Below are 17,841 nucleotides of genomic sequence, written 5' to 3'. Positions count from 1 at the left end.
AAGATTTTTTTTTTCTAATACCTAGATAGCTGCTGAACTTATTTTCTTTTCAAAAAGAAGTGATTATAGACATATTTCTTATATAATTAGTTCAGAACTATCAAATGAAACCAAAAGTTGCTCGTCTTCCTTCCCCACTCTCCCTGTGAAATGCCAAGTGTGTCTTACTTCTTGTGGAGATGGATATTTAGATAATGATAGCAAAGCTATTTAAAATGCAGACGAACTCCTTCCTTGGTTTTTTGGGGTTGTTTTGTGTTTCACTCAATCCATTTTCTATTATAATCCCTGCAGATAGGGATATCAATCCTTTCCCACACCTCCATCCCCCATTTCACTTATGCTATTGACTTGCTTTGAGAAAAACATTTCCTCTTTTTTCTTCTTTCTCGGTAGGTTTGGTTTTGCAATTGGTTTGGTTTGGTTTTGGATTTTCGTGTGTGTGTGTGTGTTTTCAGCTTCTTCTCTCCTAAAGACAGATGGTGGCAACACTGTTCCTTGTAAAGCAAGGAGAAAACAGCTGGTGAGGGGCAAGGAGAGGCCAGACCAGCACTCCATGGCTGTTTCCAGTGCTTCAAAGTCTCCCTTGGCTTTCTGGAGGAGCTGCTACATAAACTAAGCACACAGTTATCTCCCCTCTAAATATAAGAGTAAAAAAAAAAAAAAATTAAAAAAAAAAAGAAATCACAAATATACTAAATTTATGGCATAGTACAGATGCAGTACCTTTCCTTCTTGGCTTGCCTATTTGAATCCATGCTTGACTTAGGAAAAATTTGTTGCAGTCTAATAACTATAAAATACTAAGAGGAAATAAAATCAATGTTGGCCCCAGCCTTAGAATGCAAACCACACACACACTCTCTAAGATATGGTCAAATAGTGCTTACTCAGGAGATTCAGCTCCAGGAATCGAGCAGCACTGAGAACCACTATAAAATATGCAGGAAAATAAAAAAATCTATTTAATAGATGCTCACAATTTGTTGTTTTCATAAAATCAAGGGGTTTTTTTTATTTCCTTTAGGTAGAAAGAATTGTCATGATTGATACCCATCAGACTTAGACAGGTGAAAGTTGCTTGGTGTTTTTTCCCCTTCTTTGCAGTGTTATTAATCCCAGGTCTCCAGGTTGCTAAATGTACACATATGAATTACAGTGTTTCAGGAATCAAATTAAAGGCTTTGGGGAAAAAAAAAAAAAGAAAACAACCAACAAGACATCTCCATGATGTATTTATGATGTATTTTAAGTCTGGCTTTATTTAGTAAAGAATGCTGTGCGGCCATTTTAATGAATTATTGCTCCTTCCTAGGGCTTTGGTGGGGAAAAAAAAAAAAACAAAAAAACAACCAACAAGACATCTCCGTGATGTATTTATGATGTATTTTAAGTCGGGCTTTATTTAGTAAAGAATGCTGTGCGGCCATTTTAATGAATTATTGCTCCTTCCTAGCATGGGCAGCAGGCACTGAGCGAGAAGCGTGGCTCTCTTGCCAGCCTGCATCTGTAACCTGTCACACTGCTGCACACTTGCCAAGGGTAGAGTCCAGAAGGAGGTTTCCCATTTTTACAAGAGGGCTTTATCTTCACCAACAACCAGACAGAGGTACAGTGAGAGCTCAGACTGGGGAAAAGGGGAGGGAAAAAAGAGGGGGAGGCACTGAGCGAGAAGCGTGGCTCTCTTGCCAGCCTGCATCTGTAACCTGTCACACTGCTGCACACTTGCCAAGGGTAGAGTCCAGAAGGAGGTTTCCCATTTTTACAAGAGGGCTTTATCTTCACCATAGATAGAGGGACAGTGAGAGCTCAGACTGGGGAAAACGGGAAAAAAATTGGGAAAAAAAATAACCAATTTTGTGGAAAGTTTGATGTTGTAGAATAGATTTTTGTCTTTATCTGGAATGGAAGGAATTTTTTTAATTACACATTTTTAAAAGGAGCTTTATTTGAAGAGCTTTACCATGTGGATGGTTTAGAGCCACTGGATGCCAAATAACCAATTTTGTGGAAAGTTTGATGTTGTAGAATAGATTTGTCTTTATTTAGAATGGAAAGAAATTTTTTAATTACACATTTTAAAAATGAGCTTTATTTGAAGAGCTTTATCATGTGGATGGTTTAGAGCCACTGGATCTCTGTGACTTGGGGTCTCCAGATCTCTCACTGCCCAGTGGCATTTGGCTGCTGCAGGTCCTGGGGACCTGAACCAGGTGCCAGGGTTGTTTGCACAGCTCAGGTCCCTAAAGAATCCATCCCAGCAGCAGCTCAGCAGCTGGAGGAGTTTAGAGAGACTGTCAGGGCATTACTGTGCAGAACATCCTGCAGAGCTCTCCATTGTTTTCAAGACCTGGCAAATGTGATGAAGGGCTGTCTCCATCACAGGGTTTGTATCCAGCTCTAGGTATGGAAGGATACCTGTTCAGCTGCCTGTTCACTTAAATAAGATTTTGCTGTCTCTGGACCTGTGTGAGACTCTTGCTGACCTGTGCCCCGTTTGTCAGTGCTGCTTGGTGTGAGCAAACAGCAGCTCTTTCCCTCCTGTGTTGGTTGCTTGCTTGCTGTTCCCAGGCTTTCAGGAATATCCCATGGCCTTCCTGAACTTCCAAAATTTCAGAGACCTTCCTGCCATGCAGCAGATGCAAGAAAAAGGCTGTGTTTTCTCTAGGGGTGCTCACTTCCTGCAGGATTTATTTATTTATGTAAGGGTGGGTGCTAAATACCAGAAATGCCATTGTTTAATCTTATTTGTCTGTGATGGGTGTTACAGTGTAGCTGAGCCCAGGTCATAATTCTTAAGCAAAAGTATCTTTTCACAACAGAAATTAATTGTTATTTGCAATTGTGTATGCCTGCTTGAGACACATCAGGATTTTTTATTTTGGTAATGAGACACCCCTGTCTCAGAATATGCAGGCTGAGGTGTAAAAGGCCTGAATTCCAGTCTCTAGACACAATTAGAAATCAAAACAATTGCTGTGATATACTGAAAAACCAGACAAGTAACCTCATGCAGAGCAGCATTCCCTACCCTTTTAATTGCTGCTTATCCTGTCTCAGTAAGTGAGGTAATTGATGTTTTACTCTCAAAATTGATCTCGGTGTTTCAGGTAGTTAGCAGACTAGAATGGCTTCTGCATCATAGCACTAAAAATCGTTTTGTCTCATAAACTAATCCCAGGCTCAAAAATGTGGCACACCTGAAGGCTCCCTAGCTTAAAAATAATGAGTTTGTTTGGACCTTGGGTCTGCTGGACCAGATTGATCAATCTGAATAACCACACAGAACTGCACAGCACTGGTCCTGCTCTTTGCTACTCTCCTGTTCACACTTCTCCCCAAGGACCACCTACATCAGAGCTTTGGGGAGCTCCAAAGGATTTCTGCTGGTACTTTGTTATTCCTGCATGAGTGAGAGTTGTTTGGGGTCAGAGTGAGCTGGCTGAATGGGGGTGGATTTCAGTTTGAGCAGTTTGACCCAGCACCTCTCAGGTGATGTGCACACTCCTGCAGGTGTGGGACTCGCCTCAGGGCCTTGGCATCACTTTGCTTCTTCATGTATGTTAGTACAGCATTTCTGGGAGGAAAAGGGAGGATTAAAAGAAATAATATACAGATCAGAGTACTTTCTGTAGTATTGTAAGTTTATCTCATTATAAAATCTAGTGTAGGAAGTTCTAGAAATTCAGGTGTAAAAGCAGCACAGTATTATTCAAAATGTTGGAGATGCAATGAATGACAAGCAGAGAGTAAATTACACCTTGCTGGAGGCTAGAGCTGTGGTATATTGAACACACAGGCTGGGGCACCACTCTGGGAGTGTTACCTGCATGCAAATGAAGGTGAAATTCCTTCTGAATGGTGTGTGCAGTTATTATATCGATCATGTGCACTGTGATGATGGAATGAGTCATTAATATCATTGTTTGGTTCGTTCCTTCCTGTAATGGAAACACACAGACACACATGCAGGTAGAAGAGATGCTTCTCTCTTCCCTCTCTATTGTATGTAGAGCTGTAGATTAATGTGACAAAACTTGTAGATGCATTCTTTGTCCTTGATGACTTTCAATCTGGGCCAAGGTGTGGCAGAATAGTGAAGATATGTGAAGAAAAGAGGCTATATTTATTACAAAAAGAGGTGATGTTTAGATCTTTCATGTTTATACAGTAAAAGATTTCTCTCTGCCTTCTCAAGGGAGAGGGTTTCAGGTCACAGTTTACCTCATCTTGTCATAGCTCATCACAAAGTTTTGTAGAGCTGTTGGGAGCAGCACTTTCATGCATGAGGATGGCATGCAACGTGCCATTGCAATTATTTCAAAAGGTGCAGACACGATACAGTTTTGAAGCTGCAATTTCAAGCTTGTTATCCTGGGGGTCATTGAAGAACGCGACATTTCATTTGCAAAATGAGCCTGGCTGTGCATGCAGGTGTACACCCATACACAAGTTTTAAATGCTTCCCTCCCCTTTGTTATTTTTAGGACCATAAGGCCATTACAGTGGTCTCATTAAAAGGTGAAAGAAAGTATTTAACTTTGTCAGCTGCACCTGATTTTTGCCAGTGATTGCTCATTTTCTTAACAGAAAAGTAAAGACTACTTTAAATGAGACTTATATGCTCAAGGTAACCTTACCACTTCTGAGTGAGAAGTATACAGTGCCCTAATGGATGCTGTTATATGACAATCTCTAAATGTCTTTCATTATTAAGTGTCAAGGTTTCTTTTAGGAAAGCTTTAGAAATTCTTGGGAGAAATGTTTCATTGCAGAAAGCTGTAGCAGTGCCACTAAAAATATATTGCTAATTAAAGTTTATTGACAGTCTCTGTAATGCGTTCCTGGAACAAGTCAAAGCACTGAGTAGTTATTGAATGCGAGGCACTGCATCTTCTCCAGTTAGTTAAGCTGTTTAGGAGAGGAGATTAAGGTACTCTGCCCTTCCCTCCCTGTGCAGTTATTGGCTGTGCTATTGTGCAGAATAAAACACTTTCCTCTCAGGATGCCAATGCTGCAGACTCAAAGAAACTTTGGCTTTGTCACGAGCTGTTTCACTGGGTAGCCATGGGCAAATGGAGATCAGTCAAACACTGCCAAGGTCTGAAAGGTGCATCTCTCCAGGAAGGAAAAGAATTTGGGCCATTCAGAAAGCAATTCCTTCAAGGTGCAGTTCTTAAGTTGAGCAAGGGTGTGCAGAGTCACTTCAGCTCAGTGTGTGGCTAAAGTGAAGAAGGTGTCAATCACATCTGTGCAGTTCTGGTGTGGGACAGTGTGAGGGACAGCCTTGCTCACGTGTGGTCACCCTGGCCAGCAGGTCTGGATGAGAGCAATTGCATCGAGGCTGTGGCTGCTCACACTGCATGGCCTGTGCTGATGCCTTGGAGTGGCCACCTGGAACAGAGGCTAGACAAGATTAAGAGAATAAAAGCAGGTATTTATTAAAGACCTTCAACAGATGCACCTTGGGCAGTCAGGAGCCTCCCAGAGCCTGCACCCAGGATGGATGATGGGCACGAATTTTTCACACAATTATCGGTTTGGTCCATTTACACATCAGGGGTTAATCCTCCTATTACAGCTTCGGGTAATGAAGTCATTTACCCCCAGTTCACTCTCCCCAACTCACTTTTGTTTATACTTCAGGGTCTGAGTCTGTGGTGTGCCCTTGGATCCAGCAATCCCAGAGGGATTGTTTTGTCTGACCAAAATGTGAAGACAACTAAACTTTATATGGAGTTCAGAGCTGTGCACTAATGCAGTATAGAATTTGAAAAATATAAAAGCTAAACTCTGAAGGCATCAAGTGCTTTCCTGGCTTTGCTTATTTAGAACATAGTCTACATTGGGTTGTAGGGGATCTTTAAAGGTCATCTAGTCCAAAACTACATCTGTGATTTCTTACTGGTATCATGAACCAGGCAAACTCTTGCAAGTTGTTACATAATGATAATGATCCTTGGGTGTAAGCACCAGAAGCATTTGCGCTGCCTTTCCACATCTCTGGAATGCTTTGAGACACAGTGAATCTATGAGCAATTTTGTAAATGCAAGGAACAGGATTTATTCTTCAGATGACTGCCAGAAGAGTTTTACTCTTCTTTAAATCACTAAGTCTAAGCTACTCATTTCAGTAGAGTTCCTCTTCAATTCTGTTGCTGTAAGCAAGGGCAAAGTACTGCCTCTGGGAAGTAAGATTTACAGTACAAATCAGAACCAAACCAGGGTTTTTTACATGGGCTACGAGCATCAACAGCTTTCCAAAGTGATTGGTTTGTGGCTCTGAGAGCCAAACATTCTGCCTGCTTGTACAACCTACAGTTCCACTGAGGAACATTATCTGAGTTGTAAAAAACTATGTAAAAATCTCCTTATGGCAGGCTTGGTCCTAGAGCTCATTAAATTTCTGCCTCCTCTTTCTGCTGATTCAAGCTTCTTGCACGTACAGAAATGGCCAGAGGAGCTGTGGGATGGAGAGGGGGGTGAGCCCTGATGCAGAGCCAGGTGGGGCTTGTGCTGTGAGGGCAAGAACAGCCCCAGTGCAGGGGGACAGACATGTTTTACCCTCTGGGATTAATTGATTTAAAACCAAAGAGAACACACTCCTGATTTTGGGTGTATTTACTGAGCATCACACACAGAGTGTGAAGTTCTCTCTCTATACTTCACAAAAGCAGAATTCCTACACGTCCTTGCTGTGCTTTAGGGAAGCACCTGCAGGGTCCACAACTTGATAAATTAGTGCAGCAAAAGTAACCTCTGCTTCTCTCTGAAGATTTTTAGCAAAAAACCCCTGATAAGTGTGACAAAGAGCACAACACTTGTGTTTTGATTTGTGTGTGCAAGCACAGAACCTAGCACTGCATTTCCAGTACAAAATAGAAAGGTATCTAAATGTCATTAATGCCTTAAATTACCCCTATTGTCCTATTGAAAATGTGTGTGGGTACTAATGACCAACTTTCATCTTGCATTCACATCCTTGAAACTCTCTCCCAAGAGCTAAAGATAAGCAGCATGTGTGTGTTCCATAAGTAATGAAGTTATCCACCAAAATGTCAAGTTTTAGGTAGAGTGATAGATGAGAACAGACTGTAATTTTAATGCACTTCATGGTCTTCATCTCTTTTTTTGCATTCAAATTTTACTGACAAGAATATATATATATAAAGTACATGTTTGTATCTGTGTCTATAAAGAAACAAAACCCAAACCAAAAACAAAAGAAAAAAATCAATAGCTTGATTAACCAACTAAATTACACTATAATAGGATGCTATTAATTATCTATCCGTTTAAAAACAATCCTAGAATAGAAATAGTTGTTAATATTAAACATTCTAAGATTTTCCTTTTTTTTATCTGCAGATGAATAAAGTAAGTTTTGCAGATCAATTTGCTGATGGTTGATCTATGAGTTTAATACTGCAGAATGACCATTTAGTATGCTTTGGATCACTTCATATAAAATCTGTTATTTTACATATATAAATACACCCTTACACACACACCGCCTTTCACTTTATGACACTCTGAAGATTAATGTTTTACTTGCAAAAAGAGCAGCTCTGAGGAAGGGCACAAATGAAAGCCTGGGTATCTGTCAGTTCATTGGCTTCTTGCTGACCTGGCAATATCTGGTTTCTCAGACCAGTTCCTTCTGTAATGACCTCTCCAGCCAATAATGTGGATCTGCCAGATAAAAGCTGTGTTTTGGGTTTTTTGTAATTTGTCAAGCATGGGTGACTGTGAGAAGTTGGCTTATTTTTATCAGCACACGAGCACAGTGAGTAGGCTTGCAGATGTTTGCTGATAGCACACAGGCCGTGTCTGTAGGAGCAATTTGTAACAAAGCTGGCTTTGGTAATTGTCTGGAAATCCATGCCTGTCTCTAGTGATATCCTCATTGTCAGGCTGCTGTTCTCTCCTCTGCCTTGAAGGGTCTTTCTGAGTTGTTACCTGCAGCTGGAATAACTGCCACCTTAATAGACTAGTAGTAATTATCTAGAAAAAAATCTAAGTAGAGTTTTTTTACTTAAACCCTGTTTTAATTTTACCATACATTCTTGGCCTATAGTTTTTAGTTGTCATCTCTGTCTATGATCTTTACTTCAGAAAACCTGTTATGCAGCACATCAGATTTATTGCCTTGTTTGGGTAATACAGACCCTCAGAATTCAGCAGTACCTGATGCTCAGATGCTAATTAGTATCTTCAATTTCTTCATTGTGTATTTACACTAGCTTCAGAGTTTATCACTTAATTGGTATTCATACCATTATCTGCATTTTTTTCTGCAGAGTCTTTAAGGAAAGCAACTTAAAACCCTTTTCCCCAAAGGTGTAAGATTTTACAAGCGTAAATTCTTGTGAGAACGATAAGCTTATGAAACAAGAGTTGTTTGTGCTGCAGTGAGTAGGGCAATACTTGTAATATGCCAGGCTTGGTTTGGGCCTGTTTGCATTGTAAGGCTTTAATTCTATACTGCTTGCTGCTTTAGCATCACAATATTTCTAATTATGTTTTTCATAGTGTCCATTTATTCTTTGTACTGCATTGTCTTTGCCTTCAGGTTATTGTGTATAATATTTCCTGTGTTATGCAGGGAAATGAAATGCACTATGGCCAGTCCTTTATGTGTAAAAGGAGTTTGTATTTGAATGCTAACCATAGATCAAATTTCTCATGGGATTGCTCTATGCAGAGCATACATCCAGAATTTCATCTTGAGGTTTTCTCACACAAGTGTTTCTCTGGAATGGTACTTGTAAAAGATATTTTCTTCAAGACCATTTTCCTAATTTATGTCAAAGTCCTGTGTAAGGTACTTTCCAGAGTTCTCCAAGGGTTGTTCATCCACAGAGCGTGGACCCAGATTAAACCCAGCACTGTCCTGGTCTGCACCATCCCTTTGACAAGGTCATGGCAGAAACCCACAGCTCCCAAACTGTGTTTGAAAACCAGGAACTAACTGTGTCACACGATGTGAGCAGGGGAAAGCTGCAGTGCTGGCTGCTCTTCTGCCATCCTGCAGGGATTTTACTTACAGGGATGTTGGAAAAGGAAGAATTTCCAGGCTATGCTGCAGCACCTCAAGTTTCCTTGAATACTTTCAGGGAGCCAGAGGCAAATTTGGTCACATCTCTGTCTCTGTGATCTGCAGCATGCTTTGGGCATACAGCTCAGGCTGTTAAAAACAAAGAAACTAAAAATTATAGAAAAGAAAAACCCAAACCTCTTGTTTTAGGTAACTGTGATGTTCAAGCAACATAGAAAATCTTGATGAAGAAACATAATCTTATCCTGCAGCTAAGAAAAGGTGAAAATTGGACTTGAAGGCTTCTCAGCTGGTTAAAGAAGCCATTTTTCAAAAGGAAATAATTACCTACAGAATGTTTTAATGTAAAAATATTTAAAAGTGCTTTTCTTTTATTTGTGGAGATTTTCTACTTTTCCTTGTCCCGATAAAATTATCCTGTTTGGAATGTGTTACTGATTTGAGGGCAAAAAGAAAAGGAGAGTGAGAAAAGCCTATAAAACTATAGATTATTTTTTATGGATGATGAGATGGTCCCCATTTGCATTTACAGCTTTACAAGGATTGTAGCACTAGGCTCTTTTTCTTTTTTTTCTGATGGAAATGCTTAATCTGAGCTCAATGGGCCATAATAATTGCCTGCTTCTTCCAGTAGAAATAAACCCACTTGTATGTGACACTTGAAACCTTAACTCTGCTTAGTATTACCCATGGAATTGGGGACAGTTCTTCACCCAAATATATTAATGACAGCAGCACCAGTCGATATACAATACCCAGCCAAGGGCATTGGAGAATAAATCAGTCCCTCCAGCCTCTGCTGGAGCACAGTAACTGATGGTGGTAATAAAACCCCAGGAAATTAAAATTCTGTGCATGCAAACACACATACCTAGCCAAGAGAAACCCGAAGCTCTCTGTTCTGGAAAAAATTTGCATATGCATAGACGTATACATTCTGTACCCCTTTGTGTTAGGAACACAATGGAACACAAAGTCTGTGGGTTGTCAGCTCATTATCACCTCGTTAGACTGTCCTCAACATTTGGGGGCTTTCAGGAGACATGTCCATTAAAATCTAGGCATCTTGTAGTGGAAAAGGATAATTCCAGTTACTCCTTGAGGAAGAAATACTGATGTTATGTTTGAAAGATTCTAGATGTTGCTGTAAGTGACTACCAAAGGCTCTGAAATCCCCATTTCCAGTTCATTTTATCCTGTATATTTATGCAATTACTGGTATTTTTAATGAGTCCTCTGTGTTTGAGCACCTTGGGCTCTACTTTGTGGCTTTGTGAGCTCTTGGGAGGGATGTTGTTTCTTCACTTGTGTTTTGGGGTTTCACATGTGGTACTGAGAGGCAGTTTTAGATTAATACACAATATTATTTATACATTTATATACAAGCCCGTGCTTTTCCCATTTATTAAATAACTTAAAGTATTATTTCTCTTGAATTCTGTGGGGCAATGAGATAATGAACACTAATAACTAATAAAAGGATGCAGTCAAGTGACTGTTTCCAAATGAAATACAGCAGTGCATGCTGTGTGTCCTTGTGTAGCACAGTCTTTTTGTGTAACAAGGAACAAACCCAGGCATTTAATTTTTGACAGAAGACTTTTCCAGTCAGATGAGTGTCTAATGAGAGAAAGCACTGGCAGATGGATTTTGCAGATAGCATGAAATGGTATGGACTGTCTGACGGTGCCTGGTGAAACACAACTGCTACAACAGTGAGGGGACAATCTGTGGTCTGATTTCAGCTGTTTAATCCATGTATGAATGAGGAGATGATTTCTCAATCAGATGGTGGGCAGTCACCAGCTGGGAGGTGGCTCCTGGTAAAGGCCCCGTGACTCTGCTCAGTGTCAGTGCCAAGCCATGCTCACGTGGCTCTCAAACTCCACAGTTCCTGTGTAGCTGCTGACTGTAATAACCAAAGCAGGCATATTGTTGAAATTCTAGTTATCATATTTGCACTGTCCTTTTTGAGGTGTAGAAAGGCAGCAATATCAGGGGGCCTTTAATTTACCACATATGTTTAGTTATGGTAAAATATCTAGAAGATAAAAGACATTAGATGTTCACCTATTATTTTTCAGCCACTGGAACTGTGCTTCTGTTTCAAGCAACATCAGTCCTGAAAACATTTTGAATTTGAAAATTTAAAACCAATACTTGGGGATGTTGAACTGCTGCAGAAAAGTTATTTAACATTATTTCTGTAAATAACCTTATTGCCCTCCTGTTGTTCTCTTTTCCCAATCACCTAAGCCCTTTCTTTAAAACGACACTTCACAAACTTGACAGCAAAAACCCTTCCCAGGTGCACTGTTGGTATTCTCTAACACCTGCAGTAATGCTATTGTTCTCTCAATCTGTCCATTCATGCAGAGATGGGTCCCATTTTCCTCAGGGCCAGGCGCTGTGTGTCCATATGAAAAGTGGATAACTGATAAATAAATTTAACAGATCTTCAGTCTCCCACCTGTTGCTGTTACTTAAAGAAAACCAAATCCACTTCCCCATTTTAGTCCTGAACTCACTGGGGATTGACGCTAGCAGGTTGCACAGTATTTCCAAAGGGTCTTTTTGGTTTAAAATGATGGAGCCTGACAGCACAAGTGTCTTCAAAACTGTTCTAAGTTTAGTCCTATAAAGGAAAGTGTAGTTTTTTCAAAGTCTTTCCTTGATAAAATCTTTTAAAGGGGATGACTCTTTTAGGCATTCTTCCACTAAACTCATAGTATGTGAGAGCTTGACACAATGACACTCAACATACTGACCAGTCTTATACTAAAATAAAGAAATAGTTAATTGCATGTGGTTGAATCCAGAGGCATAACAAAGTAAATTTAGGATTGAGAAGCAATGTATTTAAAATTGCAGAATGTGCACAAGGTTTGCTTCTAGGCTCTCTTGATCATTAATTAAATATGTTATGGCTTTCAGTTTTTCTCATTTATCTGTACAGGTTTACATATTGTAAATGCATTATTTATGTTTTCCCTTAAGTGCTCAGTACTGCCAGGATGTTTCTCTTAAACTGGCAGAGATAACAAAAAAGACAAAATGAGAGAGCAAATTTGGCACTCGTGAAATGCTCAGAGAACTGCTTGTGTTCAAATGAGCACATCCCAGATGTATTCTAATAAACTTGATCTGACAAATAGAGGGCCAGACAGGCAGATGGCATCTGTGTTTAAACTATGATTTTAATTTTTTTTTAATTAAGATAAATTTGGTTTATTTTTTCCCCTTTTAATCTCATCCTAATAATGCCTTATCACAGAGCCTTGCTGTTTTTTTTTTCTGGAAAGCTCTTAGGATGAAGGGTGATGGGGGAGCTGTCTTATGTGGATGTTCACTCTGAGGGGAACCAGCTCTGAAATGGATTTTGGTGTTGTAGCTAAAACACAATCTGTAATCAACCATTTGTTGAACTTTGAACCAAGGGAATTGCCACCATTGGTGTGTCCCACCAGTTGTTTTTTTCCTTTCAGAGTAAACTGAGCATCATGCAGATGCTTGAATCAAAAAATAATTTTAAATAGTGTTCTCACATTCATATGAAAGCTGTTTGTTTTAAATTTATGATTTTCTTCTCTTGGTTGTGCTGCCAGACAGGAGGAGCAGTTGGGTGTTAACAAGTGGTCACCTTCTTATTCACTTACTCTTTGCCTCTCTGTTGTATTCTCCCACTGTTCATAAACTCTTCTTTCCCATCTTAAATACAATTTTTCTGGTGTCTGAGATGTTGGGTATTTTATGTTTCAAATTACAGTAGCAAATAGCTGCTAACTTAAACACAAAATTAACTCTCTGCTTAAATAGTCAATTTAGGATACTTGTTCCACTCTTTGTATTTGATACACTTTTTCTTTGTTATCTTAGAAATTTCACCTTTCTTGCATTCCAAATCTCCTCTCTCCATCCCACCACCAGAGGTTAAAATCTCTTAACGCAGAATAACTAAATTATAAAAAAAGACCCTGAAGAAAACAACCCAAACTCACTTTGGCTAGATGATCACTGTAGGTCCCTTCCAACTGAAATATTGCATTCTATTTATTTTTAATCAAAGTAAGGAGGTTCATGTGGAATTCACATCCGAAATTAACTCTTGAGACTTATGCAAGCACCATTACAATGTGGACTAATATAACCTTAAAGTGACTCATAAACGGTGTAAAGTCATGAACTTGGAAAAGTGGAATCATTAGTCTGCAAGTGACAGCCACTTCAGCTGTACTTAATCTGACTCCTTAGGGGAATTGTAATTAGACCTATGCTGAATTCCTGTACTTCTTATTCCCTGCTGGGAACTTGAAAGAGCATTTGTTTCTGTTAGCTTTGTGTTGTCATACAGGGACTCTGTTGTAAGATTCTGCTGTACAAGTAGAAGGTTAAGCCTGTAATTTACTGTGCTGAAAACCAGGCAGTTTTATTTTGTTTGTAAAAACCTAACTTTGACTGAGAAGCTGCCATTTTCATTATCGCTACAGAGTAAAAATATATAAATGGGTATGGTTGGGGTTGTAACTGTTTCTGAGTACCAAGTAGTGACAAGTACGTAAAAACCTAACTTTGACTGAGAAGCTGCCATTTTCATTATCGCTACCGAATAAAAATATCTTATATAAATGGGTATTGGTTGGGGTTGTAACTGTTGCTAAGTACCAAGTAGTGACAAGTATATTCCAAACCTTTGAAGATATCCTCAGAAAAATTGCATCCAATTTCATGTTTTATGGATTGTTTGCCATCTACACTAATGACAGAACTGAAAGTGATGACACTTTCAAGGCTAATTATGCTCCCTAATGATTCTAAAATTATTTTTTAAAAAAACAGAACCCAACCAGACACGAAAACCCTTTCTCCACATGGACAGAACAACACCTGAGTGCCTTCCTGAGCAAAGCTTTGGGTGTTTGGTTCCAGAGGTTGTGGTGCATGGCTGAGTTACATACCTGGGAGCTGGGCAGCAGGCTGGGAACGGGTGTTTCAGGGCAGTTTTTGTTCCAGAGCTCATCCTGGAGGAGCATCTTCCTTCTGGCAGAGTTGGGATGTCCCAAGCTGTGCTGCCACTGCCCCATCTCTGCTGTCACAGGGAGTGAGGTCCTGCTCAGCAGAGTTTCTTGTTTCAGAATCTGGCACAGCACAAACAGCAGTATGGAAAAAAAAAAATATGCTGTGGAATCAAATAATCTTCCAAGTGACTTTTACACTGGATTAGAGCTGGATGTTTTCATAGGAAAGTGTTTTATTTGAATCTTCTGTATCTTTATTCCTGAGCTGTGCTGTGAATTTATCAAGTATCAAAGCAGTGGTATATTCACAAATACAACAGACTTGTGATAGGATGCAAAAGGAAGAAAGCTTCTTCCTGAACTGGACTGCCAGTCAGGTTTAAAATCTAAACAAAATTCTTTTCTACTTCAGTTTTGTTGTGGGTTCTGGTGTTAATTTCATTCTGACCTTTGTAAATTTAAAATATAAATTGAGAAAATATATTTTTTGCAATAATGGTTCTGTGTGAATGCACAGGACAATATTGTCTTTAAATAAAGGGCTGCATTTCCAATATTTATATGTGTATGATAGATTAGCAGCTTTGTTGTGGCAAGAATGTTATGCTTTCAAAGTTATTTTGGCATTTTTTTTCTTCCCTTATAGAGTTCAAAACAACAGATGAGTTGTGAAAGAGAACAGCTAAGGGTAAGTGCAATGATATGCAAAATGTTCTGTTTCTTTAAAACATAAGCAGAATTTAGTCTGTGCTATTGACAGATGAATTACTTAATTTAAGAGGAACATATTTAGTTCATTTGTTTCTTGTTGGTAAATATTGTACATTTTTCAGTATAAAGGAGCTAGATAGATGCAGGATTTTTTTCTTCTGTAATATGATGAGATTTGGCAGTAAAAATCTTCAGTAAAAATCTTTGCCTGTTGATGGGCCCCTGACACTCAGTGGGCTCCTCCTGTGCAGCTCCAGCCGTGCCCAAGGTCACTGTGCTTCCCAGACTTGCTCCACTCAGATTGTTTCCAGCAAGAAGAGGTTATCCTGTGATTTTATATTGTAATTTCAGAGAGCAGGAGCCAGTGGCAGGGCTGTGAGGAGCTGTTATTTCAGTGTCTGTTGGTTGTGTACAATCTGGAAGGAGATGAAATTGCTGAGCCCAGGCTGCTGACCTCTCCAGTTTTCCCCTTTTCCTGAGTTAGTGACTGTGTTAAACAGCTTTTAGTCTCTGCTGCCTTCAAATGCTACAGATCCCTGAAGATGCTTTTCTATTGCAATATTTCTTGATTGATTCTAGTATTTGTTTGGGAAAGTATAAGAGCTTTCATCAACTAAAAGAAAAAAACAAAACGAAACTGCAAAACCCCAACCAACCAAAAGCTTTTTGGTCATCTGAGTGTTGCTTAATAGACCTACATTTATTGATAGCACATGATGAGTATTTACTTTAAATCCCACATGCAAGTAGAGAGGGAGAGGCAGGCCTGAAGGAAGGGTGAGTTTCTATACAAACAAAACTATTGTTGGAAATAGAAAAGGCAGCTTTTTATTTGTTTGTTTGCTGTTTACTAAGCATCAGCAGTGCCTGCATGACTTGCAAGTATAAAGAATATACTTGTCTAAAAGTACATTGTGCAGTGTTCTTGCTCATCCAGCCATTCTTTAGATTAACTCCATCAACATATCTAGATGCTTCAGCTGGTCCTCACCACACTTGTAATGGGATTTTTGGTAAACAAGTTATGCAAGAACAATGCATCACATATTGTCCTCAATTTTTTCTTGCTGCCATGTGACTGCATTGCATTGTACTGGAGCTGGAGTGACAAAGCTTTGTTTTATCAGTAGTCATGTCTCAACAGAGCAGCTGTCAGAGCTGAAATATTGCAATTGTACCTGAAGGACAAGCTTTCCAAGAGGTAGCAGTGCCTTGAGAACAAAGGAAGTTTTTATTTCTTTTCATTGTTTTTATTTTCTCCCTTGAATGAAGGAAAATATTGTTTTAAAATACAACTTGAGGAGGCAATGAGCTCTTTTTTCAAGTAAATTTGTGTGCTTTTTCAAAGCAGTGGGTGAGATGTGGTGCAGTGAAACTTTGATGTATTTTTCTATTCCAGTATTACACATTTATGTCTAACAATGACCTCAGTGCTTAGGGTGCCTTTGTGTCAAAGCAAAACGTGACACAAAACCATGTCTGTAACCTACTAAATTTAGCTACATCTTCTTCCACAACTCCTCTGATGTTCCTGTTACACTAAACACAGTTTCTGGTGTAAATTCTGCTCCTGTCCCAGAGATCCCCTGTGGTTTTCAGAGCTTATCTGCTGTGACTAAAGGTCACTCTGAAATTTAAATGTACTGTGTGGACATGTTGCTCTTTGAGCACTGTGAGGGTGTCACTTGACCATTCTGCCACTTTTAGGTTGGCTCCCTGGCAGAGCAGTGCTGTTAAAAAAATGTTTCATTGCCTGAATCAGGTTTTGGAGGCCTGCAGTATTTTCTTTTGGGGTTTGGGAGCTGCAGTGAGTGTTTGGATGGGAGTCTCTTCACAAAAAGTGGTGCTTCATCCCAGCTGAAAGAACTGAAATAGAACAAGGAAATAGGATTAAAACAACCAAATGCCAACATCATATTGTTTGTTAAACCAAGTCAACGATTATTTCAGGTCATCTAATAATACAATAAAAAAGATAGAATATCTCCCACTTCTGCTAAGTCTAAGATGAAAATGTCTGCCACTCTCTTTTTGGTTCTCTAGTAATTCTTTAGTCTAAGAGTCATAAAAAATTTTCAAAAGACAGGCTTCTTAAAAGCATAATAGTGTAAATAAATAATTAGTCATTATGATGCCTTGAGAGGCTACCTAGAACAGAGGGTAGACAGAGTTAAAGGAATAAATTTGGTCCATTTCCATATTGGGTTAATTGTGCAATTACAGCTCAGGTTATGAAGTCCCATTCTCCCAGGTTGCTCTCCTCAAATGATGTCCTTGCTTCTGGGGACAGGAACCAAGGGTTCTGGAACCCAGGCTGGAAAAGGGTTCTGGAATCCAGGCTGGAAAAGGATTGTTTTGTCTGACTGAACTGTGAGAACTTGCTAACACTTTATGTGAAGTTCAGAGTTACACACTAAGGTAGTACAGAATCTGGAAAATATGAAAGCTAAAATTTAAGGCATCAGTTGTGTGTCTATATAAAGAAATATCCAAGTCTGGCTAAAATAATTTCCTTAGACATTTCTCACCTCTTATCTGTTTCACTGCCTTGTAAATTCTAGATGTAAAGCAGCATGTCACTGTTCTGGAATAAAGCATTTAGGGTAATGAAACTCATTCATATTAGAGCCTCTGGCCATTATACATTATATTTATAATGAATGATAATCCTAATAATTAAGGAAGCCTATGCATTTTAACCCTTTTCTACTCAGTATTTGAACTTCACAACAACCACAAATACGTAACTTATTTGCCCTGCCAACCTGGTATAGTCTCTATAGACATTAATGTCTTTACCTGAATGATTTAAATGAGAAATTATACAAATACTATGGGAATTTTATCTCTATCAAGGCTGGTTGTTTTTTTGGTTTTTTTTTTTTAACTCCGTTTGGAAAAATACCATAACCTAACTTTGGTGCATTTCCATTTGAGAAATTATACAAATACTATGGGAATTTTATCTCTATCAAGGCTGCTAACTTTGGTGCATTTCCATTTTATTTTTAAAAATAAAGCATCAGTACCATTTTTCAAATTTTACTTTCTCTTGGC

The 17,841-nt window shown here is 39.1% G+C and overlaps 1 protein-coding gene across 31 annotated transcripts in view; it reads left to right on the top strand.

Moving 5' to 3' along the window:
- RBFOX1 (RNA binding fox-1 homolog 1) overlaps window positions 1-17,841 on the top strand; it is a 1,145,409-nt gene that overhangs the window by 768,992 nt on the left and 358,576 nt on the right. For 27 of the 31 annotated variants that reach the window (XM_039732124.1, XM_039732135.1, XM_039732144.1 and 24 more), the window contains one exon: window positions 14,720-14,761. The exons of the other annotated variants lie outside the window; for them this stretch is intronic. In XM_039732124.1, coding sequence (XP_039588058.1) covers window positions 14,720-14,761 — 42 coding nt within the window. The remainder of the gene's footprint in view (window positions 1-14,719; window positions 14,762-17,841) is intronic. 31 annotated transcript variants of the gene reach the window in all.

This window comes from Passer montanus, unplaced genomic scaffold (assembly GCF_014805655.1).
Source record: "Passer montanus isolate IOZ18808 unplaced genomic scaffold, ASM1480565v1 scaffold8, whole genome shotgun sequence".
Classification (NCBI taxonomy): domain Eukaryota; kingdom Metazoa; phylum Chordata; class Aves; order Passeriformes; family Passeridae; genus Passer; species Passer montanus.
Note: the sequence above shows the minus strand (reverse complement) of the source record. Positions and strands in the feature narration are given on the sequence as shown.